Source organism: Neovison vison, chromosome 8 (assembly GCF_020171115.1).
Source record: "Neovison vison isolate M4711 chromosome 8, ASM_NN_V1, whole genome shotgun sequence".
NCBI classification, from domain to species: Eukaryota; Metazoa; Chordata; class Mammalia; order Carnivora; family Mustelidae; genus Neogale; species Neogale vison.
The window spans coordinates 84,465,067-84,489,948 of NC_058098.1; the positions used below are offsets into that span (position 1 = coordinate 84,465,067).

A 24,882-nucleotide genomic window follows, 5' to 3' on the forward strand; every position below is an offset into this window, starting at 1 on the left:
GCATAGATCTTTCTGCCATGGAAGCCACTTTTAACCTTTCAAATCATCCTTTTTTTTTTTTTTTTGAAGATTTTATTTATTTATTTGATAGACAGATCACAAGTAGGCAGAGAGGCAGGCAGAGAGAGAGGAGGAAGCAGGCTCCCTGCTGAGCAGAGAGCCCGATGTGGGGCTCGATCCAAGGACCCTGGGATCATGACCTGAGCCGAAGGCAGAGGCTTTAACCCACTGAGCCACCCAGACGCCCCCTAAGCCACCTTTTAACCATTGTGCAACACTGACTCCATCAACTAAGTCCATTTATTCACTTATTCACCAAATATATATTGGACACTTATACTGGGTTGAACATTAAAAACACAAGGATGAATAAAAACATTTGCCATGAGGACCTTACAATTAAGTAGCAGGAGTATGATATAAAAATACACATAATAAATTATTTTAGATGCAGTCATAAAATATGAGCAACAGAGATTAAAAAAAAAAAAAGCGTACAAGTGTTACCTAGAAGTAGGTAGGGGACAGTGCAAAATTTCCAAAGAGGATATGACAGTGGAGCCAGGCCATTAAAAGGTATAGACTTTCACCATGTGGGTAAGATTACTTCCAGCAAAGATTGCGAGTGCAGGGACAGGGGTCTTAGGCGAAATCCAGAGTGGTGCACTGGAGGGACTGCAGATGTTGAATTGGAGGCGTGGCAAGAGGAGGTCGGACAGTTGGGAAGAGGCCCCTTGTGCCACACTAAGGAGTTTGGGTGTTATGTGGCAGGAAATGGAGAGTCTTCTGGAATTCTGAGGAGAGTAGCAACATGATTAGATTGATTTTAGGTTTCTCAATAAGCACAACTGGAGGTACTACGAAGTGGAGACATTTACTACTGCAACATGGAAGACTACTGTGAGATTTCTACTCTGTGTGATCTGGTCATTTCATTTCTGTTAAGACAGTACATGCTTGTGCTCTCCTTAGACCATCAGGATGTCTTCCCTTGAAAAAGAGCACACAACAAATTCCTTAATTATGTACCACTGGACTGATCTTTTGAGAAGGGTATATTGGAGGGTGTGTGTGTATGTGTGTGTGCATAAAATGTACTCGTGCTTAACATTTCAAAAGAACCATTAGGTTCTTTTGAAATGATACTGTATCACCTATCAAATTAGCTCTCCCTTTCAATTTTTGATCATTTTCAAATACAGCAACAATGCCTTCTAATTCTGTTTTAATATAGATTCACTATTCACTGTCCATAGTATAAAGTTCAAACTATTATAATATATAAAAGACTGATAACCTCTTGATGCCAGTATTTCCAGCTCATCTCAAGACCTTTGCTGCACACCTTATGTTTTATTCACACCAAAGTATTTTTGGTTCTGTTCAGGCCTTAGATTTTCAAATGTCTGTACCTTTGCCCATGCTGTTCCATCTATCTTAAAGACCATCCTGCCTCCTAGACAGGATTCCTCACTTATATTCATATTTTATATTGCTCTAATGCAATATTATCCTAAGCCAGTATGATCACCTTCAATTTGTCTCCTGTGGGCCTTGGTTAGAAGGGTAGGACTCACTCCTATTTCTCTTTTTGTCCTGAAATATCAAACATAGTAGATGGTATATTGTTGGAGCTAACTAAATTATATTTACTTTGCAGAATGAAATCATAGCATACTAAAAATAAAAAGCATGAACATCCTTTGTTGCCCTGCTTTGTAAATTCCTGAACAGTCCACAGTGAACTGGTCGGCTGCCTTCCTTAGCAAGGGTTTATTGACCATAGGGAGCTCTAGTTTTAGAACAGCAAAAAAATTGACTCTTACCAGCTCTTCTTTTTTTTTTTTTTGAAGCCAAGTCCTAAACTTCCACCCTCTCTAGTGATCATTTTAGTCCTTCTAGGCACTAGTGAATCAAGCGTTTATAAAAACAATTAGTAAATGTACATATCAAACATTTTTTTGGAGTTTGAATTTCGATTTTGATTTTGACTATCAAACATTTTTTCTCTTTTAAGCTATAATATTGAGCAGTATCTCCAACATGATTTCAATTAGAATAGAATAACTCAGGGTCAGGAACTAGAAACCTTTAAAAATTAATCAATGATACCACTTCCCTATTAGACGAATACAGTGCTATTACAGTTCTGAAAAATAAAGAGAACATTCTTGGTGTTTTTAAAAATCTGCATTTTTAATGTAACCTAGTGCTAAACACTTGGGTCTGCAGAGCAGGGAAGGACCAATAGCCGTGATACATGTACTGTGATTTCATATACCTCACGAGGTTTAAAAAGCTGCTTCTAGCCTCTTACTTAGATTGAGCATGTTGATAAGATCAATTTCCGAGTGTCTTTGTTTTTTCATAGAATATATGTTCTGTCTATCCTCAGGTTTTTATCCTGTTTTTGAGATTCTATACTCTTTTGACTGGTCTCATTTTTAGAAAGATGTATATCTATGACAATACCAGGACAAATTTAAACATTGTGTTAAATACAAAATATTGTATCTAAGCACATCTTTCCAGGGCTTTAGTGTTTTTAAATGCTTCAACACTGGGGAGAAAATATATTTAGAATGATTCTTACAATTAACTATTTTTTTAATTGAGTTAAAGCCACCAAACTAACAATCTTTTAAAATTGGAATAAAGATGTATATCCATAATAAATTAGTGTTGGTTGCACTTTTAAAATGCAGCATTGAAGTTTTCTGAGGAGCATTTTCTAGGACCAAAATCTAATATTTTACATTGTAACAAATTTACAAATAGGGTACACTGTTCCCCTTGCCTCCTTGTTTTCTGCCTCCATGCCTATTTTGCTATGCAAAAGCTTTATGTCAATTTACTTTTTGAACCATTTAAGACTAAACCAAATTATTCCTTCAGCACATTTTAAACAATCCCTTAAAGACCTCTTTTTCTTGGCTATGTTTCCAATCTTGGCTTATCACTATAATATTTCATGCTCCATGCTTCTGAAAAAATTCAATATTCAAGAACAAAGTAATCCAGAGCTTTACTTCATTTCAGTCTTTTTATGTCCTAGGGCTGTCCCAACTCAATGACCCAGTTTTTATTGTGTCACATCTCACTGTCTGTTGCTGACTGCAACCAGCTTGCCTAATCCTTTTCCTGTCCCTTATCAGTTTTCCCTTAATTCAAAAATCTTTTTTTTTTTAATTCTTTGCACTTCTTCTTTCACAGCTTTCAGTTTTTTGTTTTTTGTTTTTTTTCCCTCCTTAGGAGATTCAGTGTACCTGTGGTAGCTACTTAGAAATACAAAGATGAATGGGTAACGAAGGTCCGAAAGTCTGTCTTTATCAAATTTTCGCTGTGCTATCTTTAGAACTGTGAGAGGTAAATGGCAGAAAGTGGATATTATAATTTGGCATCATGCACCAAGAGTCCTTAAAAATATTGATACCCTGTGATCCAGCAATTTCACTCCTGAGAATCTAGCTTATTAAAGAATCATGTAAGATGTGGAAAAAGCAACATACATGAGATGTTCATTACAATGTTATGTATTAAAGCAAAAGAAGAAAACAATGCAAATATATAATAGAAGTTTAAAAATTAGCATCTATCTCTTTGATGGAATATTGTGCAATCAGTTAAGGTGAGGACTAAGTGACCAGGTAGAAAGATGGGTAAATATTTACGTTTTCAGAAAAGCAAGAGTGCAAAATTGCAAGTGCCAGTGATCACGAGTATGTTTTTAAAATGTACAAAGGGAAAACAGCAAGGAAGCCTGACTTTTGCTGAAGTTCTTATTTTAGGGTGGTGGAATTAGAGATGATTTCTCTTCACTCTCAAAATCTTCATTAAATTTCTTTTAAAAGTTGAGTTTTGAAAAGCTATGATATTTAACTATTTATTTATTTATATAAGAGTCTATTTATTTGACCCAGAGAGACATAGTAAAAGAAGGAATATAAACGGGGAGTGGGAAAGGAAGAAGCAGGCTCCCTGCTCATGGGGCTTGATCCCAGGACCTTGGGATCATGACCTGAGTCGGAGGCTGACGCCTAATGACTGAGCCACCCAGGCGCCCTGATAAGGCATAATTTTAACTGATGCAAATTAAGAACCTGTTTAGGTTATGTCAAACAAGATGCATAAGGCTATTTTCAGATAGAGGTCTATTTAAGTCCAGTGATAAACTAACAACAGGTAGAGGGGCAATAACACAATGAGGGTGTCCTTGTGGTTAGTATCGTGTGTAATCCACAAAAAAATTGCGTTAGGAAAAAGTTTTCAATACCTATTTTAAAATACAAAATGATTTTTTAAAAAACTTTGTTCTGTCCAAAGTTACGTCATCAAATCAACATCTGGTCCCACCTTTCAAACCACTTCCACAGTCTTCAGAGAGATCTTTCTGGAACCTCAATCTGTTTGTGATACTCCACTGTTTAAAACACTCAGGAATTCAGAGTATTAAAATCTTTAGTTTATGAGGGGCTCCCCAGCTTCTCTACCTTATTCTGTGTCCTTTCTTCTCATGTACCCTCTCTCCCAGCTTCAGCAAATTCCATGGAATACCTGAAACTGTACTCCAAATCACTATTATCTCTATCTCTTCATATTGAAATGAACAGTTATTACCCACACATTCTTCAAATCTCGAGTGTTCCTTTGGGAAGGGTTCCCAGATTCTCCATCTTCTTTATGTCCCTTCTCTATAATCCCACAGTGCCCATTATATTGTGCAATCACTCATTTGCTCATTTGCCTCTCCTATCAGACAGTACATTTGTTCTTGTTCACAGACAAGCACAAACATGTATGTGTCTAACTACACCCCCAGCAGCCCTCACCACGTTCTTTTCCTGTGCTCTGACCACCGAGGAATGGCATCTGCTAAGTAATGTTGACGAAGGGCCAACTTAATGGTGTCTTGCAAATATTGTACCTCCTACATCACACACCTGAGGACCAGGAGCGGTCTTAGTTGTTTGTGGACCCTCCACGATGCCCTTTCACATACTAGAACTTCAAACATACGACGACGAAAATCCAGTTTTTAAAAATCATTCTGATCTACAGAAATTTGCATCCACCTTGTCTGTGATGAGAAAAAGCCTCTGGAATAAAAAAAATATGTGAAAGACAAAATATTGAAGGTCAACATCCTAACTAGAAATTTTCAGAAGAGTGTTATGGAGCCCTCGAGAGAAAGATGTAGTAGGAATTAAGAAGAGACGAACTTATTCAAATAAAATAAAAACAAGGACTGTATGAACTCCCAAAGTGCTGACATGTAAATATCTTCTCTCCCTCAATTTTCATATGCTTCCATAGGGAACCAGGTATATTCCAACGGGAAATACTTGTCAGCCTGCTGTAAAATCACGGTTTCATAGTTTAGAGGGAAAGAACAAAAGACTTGGTCATGTTCTCAATTGATTTTCTTACTTTCTTTTCCCCATCCTTATTATATTTGAATTTTAAGCAATATATTTGCTACAGCAAAAACAAAAATTTGTAGACAATTTTAATAAATCAAATTCATTTTAACCAAAATCTTTATAGCCTTTAAAATTTTTTGATTATGATATTATATTTTAGCTATTAATCTTTTAAAACTAAATTAAAGTTTAAATGTATCAGAGGCTCTGATATTTAAGATAAAACTCTGTAAAGAAATGTTAAAGAGGGGTGCCTGGGTGGCTCAGTGGGTTAAAGCCTCTGCCTTTGGCTCAGGTCATGATCCCAGAGTCCTGGGATCAAGCTCTGCATCAGGGCTTTGGCTCAGCAGGGAGCCTGCTTCCCGCCTCTCTCTGCCTGCTTCTCTGCCTACTTGTGATCTCCATCTGTCAAATAAATAAAATCTTAAAAAAAAAAAAGTCGTAGTTAAAAAAAAATGTTAAAGAGAAGAGTCTTTCTTGATTATCCCATGATTTATCTGCTAGATAGACTTAATGTTCTTATTTTATATTTTCTTATAGAATCACCTATCTATTCCCAACTGAAAACAAATGCAAATAAATGTAAGTTTTAAAGAAATATCCAAACATTATTGTATTTTGAATTGCAAATTATTGGAGTATACCTAGTAACAACTCTAGTAGAAGGGAGAAGTTAAATGGCCAGTGCATCCAGGGAGAAGTCTTTGACTGAACTTCATATATAATAATAGGAAGCAGAAATAATAAAATTAGCATAATTAGTTTAGTCAGGTGTAACTAATAGTGAAGCGAAAACATTTTCGAATTTTTCAAAAAATTTTTCAAAAAGTAAATAATAAGAGAATGAATAAGGCAAAACAGGGAGATACTAACTAGGACAAGCCTGAATTATAGGAAAGGAAAATTGAAAGGAATACTTTTTATTGTAGCCCCAACTGTCTCTCAGTAAAATACATTACTTATAAAGGCACATTTCTCTGTAGGAAAGAAGAAAATATTATATCCTGAAGACAATCTAATAATCACTGAAAATAATGTTCAAATACACCCATGCAGCTTTATTCTCAACAGAACTTCCTTAAATAGATTTCTCCCATTAGCAAGGGGACATCCTGATTTAAGGTCATGAGTATAGTCCCCTTATTCATCTCAGCTCTCATTGTGTATTAAGAGGAACCCTGCTTTTCAGAACAAGCTTCATGTGTATTTACTGGCTATGAGTTCTTCAGTGAACAATGATTTAGTAGAAGAGATCACAAGGGTTAACGTGCCTAGTGCAGTGCTCACTACATGAAAGGCTCTCTAATGGATATATTTTTCTCTTTTCTTCCCTAACAACTCTGTAATAAAAATAATAAACCCACAGCCCAACAGAATTATACAAGACAGGAATGATTTGTTGCAAATACTTTAACATCAATATTTCATAATTTATTATAAAGATATCTTGCATACCACCACTATAAATACTGAACATCATTTTATGAAAATTACAATTTTATGATTTTCAAAATACCATGATAATCCACCTGTTTTTAAACTTTAACATAAAAGCTAAGAGGAGCGTTAGAATTTAATCCTAGCAGACATGAAAATTTGGTGCCTTGATTTACAAATAGAGTTTAATACACCAGAATATTGACAAGAATGGCCTTGTGCTTCAGATGTACTGCCAAGACATGAACAGCCAGCAAGTTTAAAACAAATATACACATTTGTAGTTTTAGGTGCTAACAAGAAATATTCCTGTAAAGCTGGTAACCTGTGACTACCAGCACTGGTTTCTACACACCTGAAAAGTCAACGACAAAAATATTAAGATAATTGGCACCATGTGGACAATATCTAGGCTTTAGGTATTTAGGGTTGACTTACTACTTTCATATAGAGTCTCAACATTGCCCCCAACTTTGGAATTTCAGATCTAGAGAATATACAGTTCAAAACATTTGCTTTGTCTTCCTTCTCATGCTAGAACTCTAAGGTTTTCCTCTTACAGTCTGGTAGAAGAGCTAATCTTGCAGTTTTTCACTCAACAGCATTGGGTCAAATCTCTTCTATACAGGATCTCATTCTTCTCATGCCCCCTCTATATGCAGAGAGCCGGTCAAAGTCTTGGAGGTGGAAACGAGTTGCCAACTGATTTACCATTTTCCTCAGGGTAAGAAAGGCTGAAACAACTTGGAAAGTAAGGAACAAAGTGAAGATGATGTGTATCGCTTTTTCCAAGGGCAGATTTGTTAGGCCCTCGTTAAAGAGCAAGAAGAGAATTAAAGGCAGCTGCAATAAAAGGCTCAAAAGCCAAAAGCCAGCCAACTCAGGAACCTGCAATGACACGCAGTAAGAGTAATCAGATCAGTAAAGGACAGTCTTCTGTTTACACAGATCAGCACTATGAACCTACTTTATGAGCTCTGTAATTCAAAGAGCGTATAACATGGTCCTTGTCCTCAAAGAATTTACCGACTAGATTAAAAGTGAAAACGAACTGATGCAGCTAATGCAGCGATGCTAGAATGATATGCCTTAGTGAATTATTAAATGCACCACTTAGAGGTATGAATTAAATACTACAAGAAATAAGACAAGAGAGTGATTAGAGTAGGTAAAATAAAGAATCCAAGGATGTAGGCTTTTAAGGTTGGGTAGAAGGAGGAAGAAGCAAGAAAGTAAGTTAGCAAAAATGTGGAATAAGCATGACTAGGAATCAACATGTCAGCCAGGAATGGGTTAGGAAATAGCAAGAAATACAGTGAGGCCCATGGGTGGGACCTAATTATGAAAGGCCTAGAAAACCAGAGAAATCTTTAGGCATTATCCCTAAGCTCTGGTAACTATAAATGCTTAGGCAGCATGATGATTCAGAAAACATGTGCCTGGCACAGGATCCCTGAATTTATAATTTTCTTCCATTTCCATAATCAGTATCTAAACATGTTCAGTTGACCAAGTATTTTCAAGACTGGTGAGAAGAGGGAAAACTGTCAATTCTTAAGAGCTTACTATGTTCAGGTACTTTGCATAAATTATTTCATTTAATCCCAATAAACCTTGGAATAAATATTTTCCCATTTTATATACAAAGAAACCAAGGCTCAAGAGGTTCAGCAAACAGACTACGGTGACAAAAATAGTAAAGTTGGAGGCAGGCCTTTGCTCATTCTACCACGTCTGTCTGCCTTTTCCTCAGTATGAAAACTATATTGCCTTAACATGTAGCCAGGAGACAAAGGGAAGAAGAGCCTACCTTTTCCTGTAGGTTCCCCATGTAGCCCAGATATAACCTGATAGCTTCAATTAAGGTTATTAGGATGATAACAGTGACCACGATGAATTTGTAGTAATCAGGCAAGATTGAATACTAAAACAAAAACAAAAGCGCACAAAAATAAACATGTTTGTAAAATTTCACATACAGTAAAACTGACCTGAAATAGAAAACAAATATTAAGAACTTTAACTTTATTGACAATGTCACAATGCCAGGGGTGGGCAGAAGAGATCTCAGTGGAAGTATTAAAGCATAGACTTACCTTCATCTGAAGCATCATAATGCTGCTTATCCACCAAAGTGGGAAAAAGTAAGTGTTAAAATAAAGTGACATTTGCAATCCCAAACTGGACACCATTTCATTATCTACAAAAGAAACAAAGAAAAAGACCAAACTCTTCATCCTGGTCACTTCCCTGTAAGTCCCTTAGTTTCTTAATAACTATAGTATTGTTTTAACAAAACTCCAAATTTTAAGCCTATTAATAATCACTGACAGTGAAAGGAAATATTCATCATAATATTATTTAATTCATATACTGGGTTCCTGGGGATATGTTTCATATTTTTCAATTACTTTATCATTTTTGCCATTATAGCCTGTCGACTTTTTTGTACTACCACTGATACAGATTAAATGTGGAATATCCATTTGAATCCTTTTGAACAGATAATAATGATCATTACCTCTTTTGTGGAGTTCTATGTAAAGAGCCTTATAAAATGAACACATAAAATACATAAAAACTAATCTCTCACATATAAACTAATCTTATACAAAAATTAATCCCCCTAAATTATAGACACACCCCTCTTCAGCATACCCTAATCCCACCCATTCATTAATACCCAATTTAATGCCACTTTTCCCACAAATCCTTTCTTGATCCTATTGTCCCATCCCCACAGAAATTTCTTCCCCTCTAGGTACTTATCTCTAACCTGTGTATAACAAAGTGTTAGCGAAGAACCACATGCCCTCACTCTAGACACAGTTTGGTGTGCTGAAGAGATATTGAGGTTTGGAGTCCAAGTAAACTCCTGACTCCTCAAATACCCCTGTAACCCTGGATGCCGGACTTGGGGTAAGTTATTGAACCTTTTTAATTAATTCCTCAATCAGAAACTGTCTCAATTTCTTCATCTGTAAAATGGTAACATGAAAGTACCTCACAGGTTGCGGATTAGTGACAGTGTCAAATATTTCACCGTACCACCATACCTGGTACTTAGCAGGCACTCGATAACATTAGTCCCCTTTCCTTCTTTTTTACTTAATACACAGCCTCACTGTATGCACAGACTACATTCTACCCAAATTTGAGACCCTCACAGAACCTAAAATCTTTATACCGGGTACATAACAAGCAGAACAGGTGAATTAATGGAAACATACTGTCATAAAGACACCAATGTAGCCATTTGTGATATATGAGCTTCATTTATCTAAGGCTGATTGCAAAATACCTTATGCTTCTACGTAAGGGAGAAGTGTCCCAAATTAAAAATTTGATTTTTTAAATCAAGCCCTACAAATACATCCTAAATCTGACTAAAATTTAACAATTTAAAAACAGATATGTACTTTGAAATCAATTGGCCTAAATGTTAAGAATTTATAAAGGCTCTAAAATTTCTTAAAAACAGATTTTTTTCCTCCACAGCTGGTATATCTGTCATTTAATAATTTTAAAATATAAGAAATAATTGTTTCTCACAGCAAGGTTTCCTTTAGCTTATTTCTGTTATTATGATATACTTTTGATAATACTTATTTTTTACTTTGCTTATCCTTGTTTTTTAGATTATCACTGATAAAAGAATGAATTCTTAAAATTTGTTGAACTTGAAGGCAACTCACTAACCTAGGATTTTTTTTTTTTCATAACAACAGTAAAACTCTTGGTCAGTGGATACTGTAATGATGTACATTTGTAAATACAGTGCAAATAATCAAACCTACTTCTGATTCACAAGAAAGAAAATGTGGGGGAAAATGATAAATTAATTAAGCTGAAATTTTTAATATGTTTGGAGCAGAAACTAGTCAAATTTTGCAAAGAAGTTTTCGTTAGAAATTGTGTACATGAGCATCTTAAGAGTTATGCTATATCTATATTTCAGCATTTCAAACTTATAATCATGCAATTGAAAATCAAGTTAATATGTAAATGAACCTTGATAGCACAAGACATGAATTTACTAAATTTTGCAAAAGTACAAGCTGAGTTCTGTAAACGGAATTTAAATTAAAACATTATATAAATCAGGGGTAGGCAAACTACCAGCCAGCTGCCTGTATTTGTATAGCAAGTGAGCTAAAAATGGTTTTTCACATTTTTAAATGGTTGGGAGAAAAAAATCAAAGAATAGTATTTGGTGACACTGAAAATCATATGAAATTCAAATTTTAGTGTCCATAAATAAAGTTTTATTGGAACACTGCCACATCTATGCATTTACCATTATCTATGGATGCTACAGAGATCTAAGGTCTGCAAAGTTTAAAATACTTGCTATCTGGCCCTTTACAGAAGATGTTTGTTGACCCCTGATACCGTGCATCATCAAATGTTAGTGCCTGTTAAGCCTTAGCTCTAGAATTAGAAACTTAACCTCATTTTTCACATTATGTTTTTCTTTGTATATCCTAAAACTTGAAGAGGCCTAAACTGGGGTGAAAACAATGCAATTATGGGACTTTACTTTCCTCTGCTCTCTTTTAAAAATCCTAAACACTAAGCAAGACTGAAAAATTTCTATTCCCTAGCAGAGTTCAGTGATAAAAACCACATGGGTCTGGTTGACAGTATGCTATCATGATGATTTAAGAAAGGAAAAATGGTTTTGGAGGAAACTGAGTGATCCCTTGCCGTCCAGTTGAATGCAGCATCGTGGTATTTTGTTACCAGATTTAGGGTAAGAGTTATACATGGGGAAATGGGGGTTGGAGGTTGGAGACTGCAGGGAAGGGGCGAGATTGTTGAAATCAATGCTAGTGTGGCAGCTGCCTTGCCCAAGTGGAGAGCGGTTTTAAACGGACTCATTTAAAAAAGCAGTCTTTCCATCTCTTCCATCAGAAAACGGACTTGCGGTGGAATGTACTTGTTTTGCTAATAAAAGAAAAAGGGAGAAGATATTTTAACTGGGGTGGGGAGTGGGAAGGGGAGACAGCCCAGGCTGTTTTCACTCCATCCCGGCCCGAAAAGCCAGGGCGGAAGTCGCAGAGGAAAAAACCATCGGCCTTCGCAGAGGATGCGAAACCGGACATGTGCTGCGAAGGCGGATTTTGTATTTTTAGTTTTTGAAGAAGGCTGGCGCCACCTCAGCTGCTCGGCTTACAGTTCGCCCGACAGGCCGCAGCACCGTCAGCTCAGGACCTGTTGGGGATACAGGCCTGGAGTTATCCAGTCCCAGCACCCGCCCCAGCCCAAGGCTCGGCCTCTCCTCCAGGGCGCTTCCCGCACTGCGGAGAACCAGCTGAAGGCGAGACCGCCATTTTAGGGCCGGGCAAAATCTGGCCACTGCAAAACCGGCGCCAAGACCTCCGCAGGCCATACCCGTTGCGCTGGGCCTCGTCCACTCACCCGGACCCTCGCTGTACTCTGGCCCGGTCCGGTTGGAGTCACTGAACACGGTCCGGCTGAAGTTTCCCAGCCGCTGGCGGACCGGATCTGGCAGCTCCATGCCCGGGCCTCGGTACAGCTTACAGCTAGGTCTGCGGACGCAGCCTCCTTCTGCGGTTTCCACAGCAACCGGGCGGTGCGAGATGCTGGGGCCCAGGCGCACGCGCGGCCGCACTGCGGGACAGAGGCGGGGGGCGCGAGCGCCAGGAAAGGAGAGGTGGGGTGAGAGTCGCGTCCTGCCTAGCGCTTCAGCCGGGTGCGGAACGGCAGATTCCATAGTCCTGCAGTGAGCCCCACCATCTTTAAAACAAATAGAAATAATAATGAATGACCTGAGGTTGGAGTGTGATACAAGTGTGATACACCTTGCCGGTGGGATACAGGCTTTCTGGAAGGAAATACAGAACGAATGTAGAGCTTAAAGAATGTTCACGACCTGGTGGTTCCTTTCCTAGGAATATATATTGTTAAATTTTTATTATTATTAACATATACTGTGTAGGTATGTAAATAAGATATTTTTAGTAATATATAATATATATTTCTGGAACTCTGTGTGTGTGTGTGTGTGTATACACACACCCACATTTGATGGGATGTAGTGCTGCATCTTAAAAAAAAATGCTTGCAACGAATATTTGATTAAATGGTTTAGCTTTAAGTAAAAATTAAAAAATAAGAAAAACGAAGTAGAAATGAACCTAATTTTGCAAAATGTGTGTGTATGTGTGTGAATATGTGAGGAGCAGAGGTGGAGGAAGTGACACAAGTGCTGTGGCTTAAAAAAAAAAAAAAAAAAAAGACTAGAAGGAAATAATCCAAAATGTTAATATTTATTTCTGGATTATGGGTGATTAAAATTCTTCAAAAATTTTTGTATCTTTTTTTCGAAAAAGCTTTTTCTCAAATAAGATATATTTTTTAAAAAGTATTTAAGTGGGGTGCTTGGGTGGCTCAAGCCTGGGATTCTTGATCTCTGCCCAGGTCATGATCTCAGGGTCATGGGATGGAGCCTAGAGTAGGGCTTTGCGCTGACCTGAGCGTGGAGTCCACTTGTCCCTTTCTCGCTGCTCCCCTTCCCCTGCTCGCTCTCTCAGATAAATTTTGAAAATCTTTTTTATTTTTGAAAAAGGTATGTAAATATAGAATAGTTAGAGAAAAGGACACAAACTGAATATACGTATGTAACCAGCACCCTGATCCAGAAACAGCAGCACATCTGGGCAGCTTCCCCTTCCTATTCCCTTAAGGTAGTGACTGTAACAGACCTTTCCTGACCTTTTTTTTTTTTTTTTTTAAGATTTTATTTATTTATTTGACAGAAAGAGACACAGCAAGAGAGGGAACAGAAGCAAGGCAAGTGGGAGAGGGAGAAACAGCCTTCCCCGTGAGCGGGGAGCCCTATCCCAGGACTCTGGGATCATGACCCGATTGTAAGGCAGATGCTTAAGGACTGAGCCATTCAGGTGCCCCCCTTTCCTGACATTTAATAGCATAGAATAGTTTTGCCTATTTGTATGCTTCTTACAAAAGTAATCATATAGTAAATGCTTTTTAAAAGAAAAATCTGCCTCTTTGTCCTCAAAATAATTTTTAAGAAATTCTTTCCTATTGTTGAGTGTAGGTTCTTTTTCCTTCCTGTTTTTGACATACCACGGTGTTTATCCATTCTACTGTGGAAGAGCATCTGTGTATTTTCTAGTTTGGTGGTGTTATGTATGAATAATGCTGCTTTTGGTGACAATATTCCTCTGAGTGAACATATGCATGCATTTGTGTTGAGCTTATTCCTAGGAGTAGAATTGTTGGTTTACGTATGACTCAGCTGTAACAGATACTGCCAGTGGTTTTTGGTCATACCAATTTCTACCGCCTCCAGCAATGTCTGAGCATTCCTGTTGCTCCAAATCCATCACCATCACTTATTATCTTCCATTCTTTTCGCTTAGCCATTCTGATTGGTATGTGGTGAGCAGTATTACTTTTATAATCAAAAGGAAAACTACACATATTTATGTAAATGTCAAGATATATTTATGAAGGAAGGTATGGGAGGAGATAGTTACATAGCTAGAATTTCAGTATATGTGCTGCTTAAGCAAGCACCATAGCTAGAATTTCAAAATAATTCAACAAATGTTTAATGCATTCCTACTATTTTGGGGACATTGTACAAGGCTAATTAGGCATATGGTCCCTCCTCATCAAGCAGCTCAGCACGATGAGAGATGTAGAAGCAAATAATTATGTACACATTAGTAAAGGAGCAGAGACGAGGAAGGGATTAATGCTGGTTGGGAATGTCAGGGAAAATGGCGGCTAACTTCTGCTTTTCTTCAGCATGGAACCTAAGCCTTTAGGTCTCCAAAAGGATCTAGGACTTCCCTGAAGCTGGCTTAAGTGGCTTCTTGGTGTTTCTCAAAGTATTTTCTGTGTTACTTTGGTCACAGTGCTAGTCATGCTGTATTAGAATTGTCTGTGTCTGTTTTGCTTGCTAGTTCACAAGCTGAGGTCGGGGGTGACCTTTCACCTTTATATCCTGAACACTAGCACAGTGCCTACCTAGAGTGGGAGCTGGGTGACTACTGAATGAATAAAGGGAATAAAAGATCTAAAGAACCATATCTTCCCATTTCTAGTTCAAGGATTTAGCCAGTCCTGACACAGGGTTCATTCTATAGAATAGAGAATTGATATATTAAAATACAGTGAGCTATAGCATTCCCTCAAAATTTAAACTTAGCAATAAAGAATCAATTTTCAGGGACGCCTGGGTGGCGCAGTTGGTTGGACGACTGCCTTCGGCTCAGGGCGTGATCCTGGAGTCCCGGGATCGAGTCCCACATCAGGCTCCCAGCTCCATGGGGAGTCTGCTTCGCTCTCTGACCTTCTCCTCGCTCATGCTCTCTCTCACTGTCTCTCTCTCTCATATAAATAAATAAAATCTTTAAAAAAAAAAAAAAAAAAAAAAATCAATTTTCATTTATTAAAATAGCCAAGATTTTTATAAAGGGCACAGTAAAGTGGGAAGCCTTATGGTCTGCTGATTGAATTATAATTTGAACTCTTATTGAGGGAAGCTTTTGATAATATGTACACATTGTTTTAAAAATATTTCTGCCTTTAACACAGTAATCCCAATTTTAAGACTCTGTTTTGGGGATATAATCATAAACACTATAAATAAAGTTTTATATACCAAGATATTACTTCCAACATTATCAATATTAGTTAAACAAAAAAAGAAGGTGAGGGAGCTTCTGAATTGCCCAACCACAGGCCTAGTTAAGCAGAATATCATATTCATGGTGAGGTTTTGGGCTATCATGGAAAAAAATAACCCTTGGAAGCAGAGAGAGCAGGGATCAAATCACCTAAAATTCTCAGTTTACTCCCTGAGATCTGTGCAATTGAGTTCAGATTTTTATTTTATAAAGTGAGAATAATGGTAACTTACTGTTATGGTTGATGTGAAGATCATATCAATAGAAAAGGCTTTCTATTAGTGATGGCTATCATTGACACATCTATTAAAATGATATTAATGAAGAGGAAACTCCTACAGTGGAGTGAAATCATGCCAGCATTTGATTTTCTGAATTTGATTGTGCCTGTGAGGCAATATCTCCATTGCTTTCCTAGTAAAGACTGGGTGTGATGAACCACAAAACAGTACATGAGTGTTAACCAAATTTATCAAAAACCCGAGTGAATTATCCTAAAGATTTTTCCTAGCATTAAAAAAAGATGTGGAGGGGTGCCAGGGAGGCTCAGTGGGTTGAAGCCTCTGCCTTCGACTCAGGTCATGATCCCAGAGTCCTGGGATCAAGACATGCATCGGACTCTCTGCCCAGCGGGGAGCCTGCTTCCTCCTCTCTCTACCTGCCTCTCTGCCTACTTGTGATCTCTCTGTCAAATAAATAAATAAATAAATAAAATCTGGGCGGGGGGGCAAGATGTGGAGCACCTTGTTCAGATTACAATTATTTCACCAAAATCCTGGAGGAAAAATTGATAGAATTACAAATATTTTCCCTTTAAATTTTATTTTTTATTTAAATTTCCCATAATCATGCATTTCATAGTTTGAAATAAATCTTATCAAAATAAACTGAAAGGGGGGCGCCTGGGTGACTCAGTGGGTTAAAGCCTCTGCCTTCAGCTGAGGTCATGGTCTCAGGATCCTGGGATGGAGCCCAGCATCTGGGCTCTCTGCTCAGCAGGGAGCCTGCTTTCTCCCTCTCTCTCTGCCTGCCTCTCTGCCTACTTGTGATCTCTGTTAAATGAATAAATAAAATCTTTTAAAAAATAAAAATAAAAAAACTAAAAGGGAGAGACAATGATGGCACAAAAATATATTAGAGGAGAGTTTTAAGAGGAAAAAGTTGTGTTTTAAAAAGAATCCTGTTGTTATTGATGTTGCAAAAGGTCTAAAGGATTGGAAAAAACCTTTCAAATATTATTTTGTAACTTGATGTTCACAATATTTATAGGCAATCACATTAGTGAAATACTGAAGAACAAAGAAGGGAATTCAGTTTCATGGAATCAAGAGACTAATATAATTTGAGTTTCCCATATCCTAGATCTATTACTCAAGATCTAAAGAGAAGTATGGAGTCTTCATTCTTAAAATCATGGGAATCATTCCCAGAAAGATTAGTAAATAACCCTATACAGTTAAACTGTTTACTTTTTATATGAATGTTGATGGTCAGAATAATAACTTCTTCTTCAATAGTTGCTTAATGTGGGGCGCCTGGGTGGCTCAGTGGGTTAAGCCGCTGCCTTCGGCTCAGGTCATGATCTCAGGGTCCTGGGATCGAGTCCCACATCGGGCTCTCTGCTCAGCGGGGAGCCTACTTCCTCCTCTTTCTCTGTCTGCCTGCCTCTCTGCCTACTTGTGATCTCTCTCTGTCAAATAAATAAATATTAAAAAAAAAATAGTTGCTTAATGTTTTTCACTGGGGTTTAATTACATGTATGGTTTACTTTCCTAAATATTTATCTTCACAAAAATTTTGAGTCTAGTGGAATAGTTTCTTTCTCTTTGACAAGAAGCACAGTTGTCTGGTAAGAATGTATTATCTCACATGACAGGAAACTGACTTAGGGAGTTATTTAAATCATTCCTTGGCATAATAAAGATATAAATTCTTACCTTTTGTTTCTAATAAAGACTTCAGGAACAGTATTGTACAGTGAACATGTTATTCAGTTTATTGCCTTAACATGATCTGTGAGACAGTTCTAAGAATTTGTGTAAACCTAAAAAATATATATTTGGGTATAACATCTTCTGATATGATTCTGTGTTAGGATCCACATTAAAAAAAACTTACTGTAAATTACCTGAAATGTCACCTTATAATTATTGAAGTTGTTAGTGGATAATTAAAAGCTTTTTGAATCTCAAGTACAGTATATTCTATTCATAATATTTTTCAAAACTTTTAAGAAAGAATCAGGTTATGTATGAATCACACAGAAAGTCAAATCTCATGAAAGGAATTTTTCTTACCATATTAAGTGGTATTTGAAGGCTGACTTTAATATTTTGCCTTCGAAGGCATCCCCATTGAACATATTTATTAGAAAATTATTTCCCTTTTAAGATGCTGTGTATGTTGCAGTTTTTTGGTTCTGTGGCATTTGTTCATGTTAGACAAACAGCAAACAGCTGTTCCATGCATCAAACTATGTGGGACATGGGAATGACAGACCTGGGAAGGTGAGCAAAGCAAATCCTGCTTCAGGAAACCTTAGCTCTGTCAAGTGAATTATGATACTGATTAGAAGCAAGTGGCCATTTTCTTGAATAAGTAATGAATTCTGTTTTTAGTAATGATAGTATTACTATACTAATAATATCTTATATTACATTGTGTAAAAAGTCCCATCATGTTTTTCTTTCTAGAAGAAAATCTTTACCTTTTGTTGACTATAATAAAATATTTCTCCCTGCACTAAATATCGACACATTGTAACCTCTTGCTTATTATAAATTGCGGTTCTGTGCTTTTTTTTTTTTTTAAGATTTTTATTTATTTACTTGACACAGAGAGAGACATCACAAGTAAGCAGAGAGGCAGGCAGAGAGAGAGGCAGAAGCAGGCTCCCTGCTGAACAGAGAGCCTAATGCAGGGCTCGATCCCAGGACCCCAAGATCATGACCTGGGCCGAAGGCAGAGGCTTTAACCCACTGAGCCACCCAGGCGCCCCTGGTTCTGTGCTTTTAACATAGTGTGCTTTTGTGTGTAAGAACATTCTACACATTGCTTAGTCATGTTCAATTTTGACCTCCAAACACATCAAGGTTGTAAGAGTAGAAATCCTGTAAATGGACAAATGAGTATTAAAACAAAAAGTGTACACATAGATAAAGAGTTCAAATAAATTTGAATTTTTTATTATATTTATATAGATGAATAACACAATTCTCCAAATTTTCTTGAAGGTAAATTTGCTTTGCAAAATAGAAAATCATTGCAATTATCCCTGTATCCCATTCCTTTTCCTACTGTATTTTAAGTTAATTCAGAATTGTTCTTCTTTTTTTTTCCCCAACACATGCTGTGATGATTAACAGAAGTTCCAGGTGGTTGGAGACAAGTGTAATAGGATGTCAACAGAGATATTCCCTGGGCTTGGCTAAGTCCCAAAGCTGTGCACAGAAGGTGGTAAGTCCACATATTCTAAATTCAGGGACCTCCTATGGTTAGTCCAGCCTACAGAAATGTTAGTACAGTCAAACAGCCTTTACCATCAAACATTCCCCAAACCACCCCATCCGTACTCCCTAAAGTATAAGAGTGAGTAGAGAAGCCTTTTGTGAAGCAGAATACTTGTAAGTATACTGTATTCCCTTCCTTCACCCCATTCTCACTGTAAGGGAAGAGATGGAGTTACTTCTTTCTCTCAAAGTCCAGAGAAGAGCCCTCAAGACAGTTGCTTTTAAAGTTTAGAGATGCTCAGCCTTCCCACTTTACTGAGTTAGAGACTGGTGACTTTGTCATTTCTTACCTCTCATGGACCCCAGAGCTTAATGTTCCAGGGAAAGGAGTGGGGCCAGCAGAGAGACAGCCTAGAAGAGGGAAGGGACATGACAGGAGCCCACATTGCCCTCTCTAAGACAGGCTGCTAGCTGGACCCCTTGTGGAAGAGGTCAAGTAGGTGTAAGATATGCCTCAAAGAACTGGACAACACGGAAACACCCCAGTATCCATTGCCAAGAATGGATACTCTCCAGTGTAGAGATGTCAGAAGTCTGACAGTGGGGACTAAGGAAGCAGCGGCACTTTATTGAGAAGCAATTGTGATATTTCTGTACCTGCACCATATAAGAGATCTACTTCCCTGTTGCTAGTCTTGCCCTCACATCACAAGGGAAGCCTCAGAAAGGTGAGGGAAGGGTATAAAGATTTGAGCACTCCTGCCCTCACAGTCACCCCCACCCCTACCCCCACATCTACTCTAAGCCATTAATAACAAACTTGTCTGCCTTTCTCTGGAGAGAAGGAAGGAAAAATAAATTTTAATTTGGTTTGAAGCTTAATTGAAAATGAACAGAACTGAACCTTACTTGCCAGAATGAGATGATCCTAATAACTTGAAGAGGCTGCTACATGGAATGAAGCCAAAGTGTGATATTAAGAGAGTTGACACTCAGCAAGAAAATGGCAGGGCCACAGTACAATTAGTGGGGAGGGATTATTGGAAAAATAAAGCCATTTCATATTACATTCCAGTGAATTGAGAGTCCTTAAAGAAGTAATTACGAAATAAAATAGAGCTATAATTTTTATGAGAGTGGGATGTCGATTCTGAATAAACAGACCGGTGACATTGATATCAATTCAAATTAAGAAACCAGAATTTTTTAAAAAGATTTATTAATTTTGTGGGGTGCCTGTGTGCCTCAGTTGGTTAAGCAAATGCCTTCGGCTCAGGTCATGATCTGGAATCCCAGGATCGAGTCCCACGTTGGGCTCCCTGCTTGGCAGAGCGACTGCTTCTCCTTCTGACCTCTCCCCTCTCATGTTGTCTCTCTCATTCTCTCTCTCTCAAATAAGTAAATAAAATCTTAAAAATATATATATATTTATTTATTTTAGAGAGAGAATATGGGGGAAGGGGCAGAGGAAGACAGAGAGAGAAACCCAAGCAGACTCTATGCTGAGAGCGAAGCCCCACGTGGGGCTTGATCCCATGACCCCAAGATCAGACCTGAGCAGAAATCAAGAGTGGGGTGCCCAACAGACTGCACCACCCGAGCACCCCTTATTTTTTCTTTTAGTTGAAATGTAACATGCACACAAAAAAGTAAAAAATTGTTTAAATATAGAGTTTGACAAAGTGAACCTACCTGGGAAACCAGCACCCAGATCAGGAAATAGAGCGCTGCCAGCAACCCAGAAACCTCCCGAAAGTCACCTCTCAGTCATTATCTTCCTCCTCCTTCTCCTAACATATCTATTATCTTGATTTCTGTATCTGCAGGTTAATTTTGTCTGATTTTATTTTAATGTAAATGAAGTTCTACATCCTATGTCGTTTGTGTTTGCTCCTTTCACTTAACATTACATTTGTGAGGTGCGTCCATGTTGTTGTGCATAGAAGTAAATAAAAACTATTCATTTTCATTGCTGCATAATATTTTGCTGTTTTAATATACCATGAATTTTATTTATGCAAATGGTGACAGACACTTGGCTTTTTCCCAGTTTGGGGCTATTAGAAAGAGTGCTGCTGGACTTAATTGCTAATGCTCTATCTAGGACTTTCATATCTATGTTCATGAGAGAGAGTAATTTTCCTGTCTTTTGATGTTCTTGCTAACTTTTGGTATCACAGTGTTACTGACCTCATAAAATAATTAGAAATATTGTTTTCCTGTTCTCTGGAAGATTTTGTGTAAGATCTGTGTTTTTCCTGGAAGAATTCACCAGAGAAACCTTTTTACCTGGAGTTTTATTTGTGGGAAAGTTTACAATTAGGAATTTAATTTTTACTTATGGGTATAGAACGACTCAGATTTTATTTACTCTTTTCCACTCTGGTAAATTATATATTTCTAGGAATTTGTTCATTTCATCGTTATGTAGTTGTTTATAATTTCCTCTTATTCTATTCTTTCTAAATTTTTTAAAGATTTATTTTAGAAAGAGAGAAAGAAAGAAAGAGCACCAGCAGGAGGGAGGGGCAGGGGGAGACAAAGAGACTCCATACTAAGTGGAAAGCCCCACAGCATGGGTCTCCATCCCAGGACCCTGAGATCATAATCTGAGCTGAAATCAAGAGGTGGATACTTAATCGAGTGATCCACCCAGGCACCCCTATATTCCTTTTTCAAATAGAAGTATAATTGATATTTTATTAGTTTGAGGTGTATAATGTAGATTCAATACTTTTATATATTGCAAATTGATCACCACAATAGGTCCAGTTAACAAGTTAACATTTATCATCATGCATAGCTATGATTTTTTTCCTTGTGATGAAAACTTTCAAGATCTATACTCCTAGCTACTTTCAAATATGCAATACAGTATCATTAACTGACTTATTGTACTTAACACAATGCCCTCAAAGGCCATTATTATTGTTACAAATGGCAAGATTTCTTTTTTATGGCGAAATAATATTCTGTTCTTTCTATCTATCTGTCTATCTACCACATTTTCTTTATCCATTCACCCATCAGTGAACATACAGATTGTTTTCATGTATTGGTTATTATAAATAATGCTGCAGTGAACATGAAGGTGCATATAACTTTTCAACTTAGTGTTTTTGTTTTCTTTAAATAAATACCTAGAAGTGGAATTGCTGGATCATATGATAGTTCTATTTTTAATGTTTTGAGTTACCTCCATATTGTTTTTCAGCTTATATTCCCACAAACAGTGCACAAGGATTCATTCCCTTTTCTTCATATCTTTTCCAACACTTGTTATTTCTTGTTTTTTGATAATAGCTATTCTGATAGGTGTGAGGTATATATTCTTAATGCTGGTAGGATCTGTATCAGTGTGTCTCCTGTTCTTGAAACTAATTTTTTTGGTACCTTCTTTATTTTTTTCATGAGTTTTGGCAAAGCTTTAGAATTGCATTTGTCTTTTCAAAGAACCAATATTTGGCATGTTGGTTTTCTCTATTGTCTATGTGTTTTCTGTTTATTATTTCATTATTTCTACTTACTATAATTTTCTGTTTTTTTCTTTGGATATGATTCTTAAATCTTTTTTTAGATTTATTTATGAGAGAGAGAGAGAGCATGAGCACAAGTCAGGGAAGGGCAGAGAGAGAAAGAGAAGAAGAGAATCTCAAGGCAGCTCCACATTAACCATGGAGACCTATGCAGGGCTCCATCTCATGACCCTGAAATCATGACCTGAGCTGAAATCAAGAGTTGGACACTTAACTGACTGAGCCACCCAGGCACCCCAGACTAAATCATTTTTTAATATATGCATTAGAAGTTATAAGTTTTCCTTTAAGTTTCCTTTTACTGCACTCTACAAATTTTGATATGTAGTACTTTGTTATAATTTTGTTGAAAACATTTTCCAATTTCCATACAGATCTCTTTGACCCATGGGTTATTTAGAAGTATATTGTTTTTAATCTCCAAATATTAGGAAACTTCTAGTTATCTTTTTGTAATTGATCTCTAGATTAATTTCGTTATGGTCAGCAAACATATTCAGTGTACTTATTCCAATCCTTTGATATTTGTTGAGACTTGCTTTATTGCCCAGCATATGGTCAATTTTGAGAGAGGTCCGTGTACACTTGAAAAGAATGCATTTCCTTCAGTTGTTGGATGCAGTATTGTGATGTTTAATTAACTTTATGTGTCAATTTCACTGTCCTGAGGGATGCCCAGATGGCTGGTAAAACATCTTTAGGCATGTCTGTGAGGGTGTTTCTGGAAGAGAGTAGTACTTGATTCAGTAGACTGAGTAAACAGATCTACCTTCACCAATCTGTTAGGGCCTGAATGAAACAAAAAGGGGGACAGAAAGGTGACTTTACTCTCTCTGTTCTTGGGCTGGGACATCCATCTTTTCTTGTCCTCTAACGTCAGGTCTTTGGACTCTGGGACTTCTATCAGTGCCCCTGTGATTCTCAGGCCTTTGACCTCAGACTCAAATTTACATTGGCTCCCATGAATTATGTTAGACTCAGACTGAATTATACCCCTGGCTTTCCTCCGTCTCCATCTTACAAATGGCAGATTATGGGACTTCTCGGCCTCCATAATTCTGAGTGAGCCAATTCCTATAATGAATGTCCATATATATCTCTATTTCTATGGCTCCTTTTGGTTTTTCCCTGGGGAACCCTGGCTAATACAAACATTCTATGTCAGTTCAATTAGGTCATGTTTATTAAATATATTAGTCAAGTCTTCCAAAACTTGATATTCTGTTTGTTCTGTCAGTCACTGAGAAAGCTATGTTAAATTTCTTCCATTCTGATTGTGAATTTGTCCATTTCTCCTTCTAGTTCTATCAAGGTTCATTATGATATTTTGAAATGATGTTTTAGGAACTTGAAAATTTAGAACTGTTATGCTTTCCTGGTGAATTTTTATCAGTATAAAATGTCTTTATCAGTATAAAATGTCTTTTTTTTTTTTAACTCTAGAAATGCTTTTGCTTTACAGTGTGCTCTTTTAGGTTTCTTGGTAAATGTTTGATAATTTATTTTTTCCCATCTTTTTACTTCCAATCTCTTCCATCTTATTCTTTTTTAAAAGATTTTATGCATTTACTTGTCAGAGAGAGAAAACACATGCACAACCAGTGAGGCACACAAGCTGGGGGAGAAGCAGGCAGAGGTGGGCAAGCAGGCTCCCCACTGAGCAAGGAGACTGACATGGGACTTGATCACAGGACCCTGGGATCATGACCTGAGCTAAAGGCAGAGGCTTAATGGACTGAGCCACCCACGCATCCCCTCTTTCATCTTTTTACTTCCAACAAGGTGTATCTCTTGTAAGCAGCATATAAGTTTTTTTTCAATCCAGTCTGATAATCTTTGTCTTTTAGTTGAATATTTTAGTCCATTTACATTTAAATAATTAACTAAAATATCTGGGTTTAAATCAATCACCTTATTTGTTTTCTACTTTTCCCACTTTTCTATGTTCCCTTTCCTCTCCTTTCTTGCTTTCTTTGGATTTATTTTAAATTACTTTATGCCTCCTTCTATTAGCTTGTTAAATATACATTCTTTATTATTCCTTTTATAGTTATCCTGAAGAAAAAAGCATCCTTGAATCTAATACCCATGAATACTTTACCACTTCCCAGACAATGTAAGGACTTTAGAGTCCTGCCTTTTGTGATAGTATTGACATATATTTTAACCCTACAAACAGTTGAAATCCCATAATATGTTACTATTATTGTTTTATGTACCTAATATTCATCTAGATTTACCCAGGTTTTTATTCTTTTTTTTTTTTTTAAGATTTTATTTATTTATTTGACAGAGATCACAAGTAGGCAGAGAAGCAGGCAGAGAGGGGAGGAAGCAGGCTTGCTGCTGGACAGGG

At 37.2% G+C, this 24,882-nt stretch overlaps 1 protein-coding gene across 3 annotated transcripts; it reads right to left on the reverse strand.

The window, feature by feature from the left end:
• Positions 1–291: 291 nt before the first annotated feature.
• TMEM17 (transmembrane protein 17) lies at positions 292–12,465 on the reverse strand. 3 transcript variants are annotated; one of them, XM_044264060.1, is made up of 4 exons: positions 12,252–12,465; positions 8,954–9,057; positions 8,668–8,781; positions 292–794 (listed from the first exon to the last, which is right to left on the reverse strand). In XM_044264060.1, the coding sequence occupies exons 1-4, from the start codon at positions 12,376–12,378 to the stop codon at positions 570–572; spliced, it is 570 nt and encodes a 189-aa protein (XP_044119995.1). In that variant the 5' UTR covers positions 12,379–12,465; the 3' UTR covers positions 292–569. The 3 variants fall into 3 exon arrangements, with proteins under 3 accessions (XP_044119995.1, XP_044119994.1, XP_044119993.1); XM_044264059.1 differs by lacking the exon at positions 292–794 and adding an exon at positions 6,830–7,745 and having other exon boundaries at positions 12,279–12,452; XM_044264058.1 differs by lacking the exon at positions 292–794 and adding an exon at positions 6,830–7,745 and having other exon boundaries at positions 12,252–12,452.
• Positions 12,466–24,882: the final 12,417 nt, after the last annotated feature.

What these genes read in the sequence shown, in the direction of transcription:
- TMEM17 (XM_044264058.1), bottom strand. Translation starts at nt 12,378, where the DNA reads ATGGAGCTGCCAGATCCGGTCCGCCAGCGGCTGGGAAACTTCAGCCGG. An exon ending in GACGAGGCCCAGCGCAACGG is followed by an intron (nt 9,058 to 12,251) that starts GTATGGCCTGCG and finishes TTTCTTTTGTAG; the next exon opens with ATAATGAAATGGTGTCCAGT. An exon ending in TTATGATGCTTCAGATGAAG is followed by an intron (nt 8,782 to 8,953) that starts GTAAGTCTATGC and finishes TTTTTGTTTTAG; the next exon opens with TATTCAATCTTGCCTGATTA.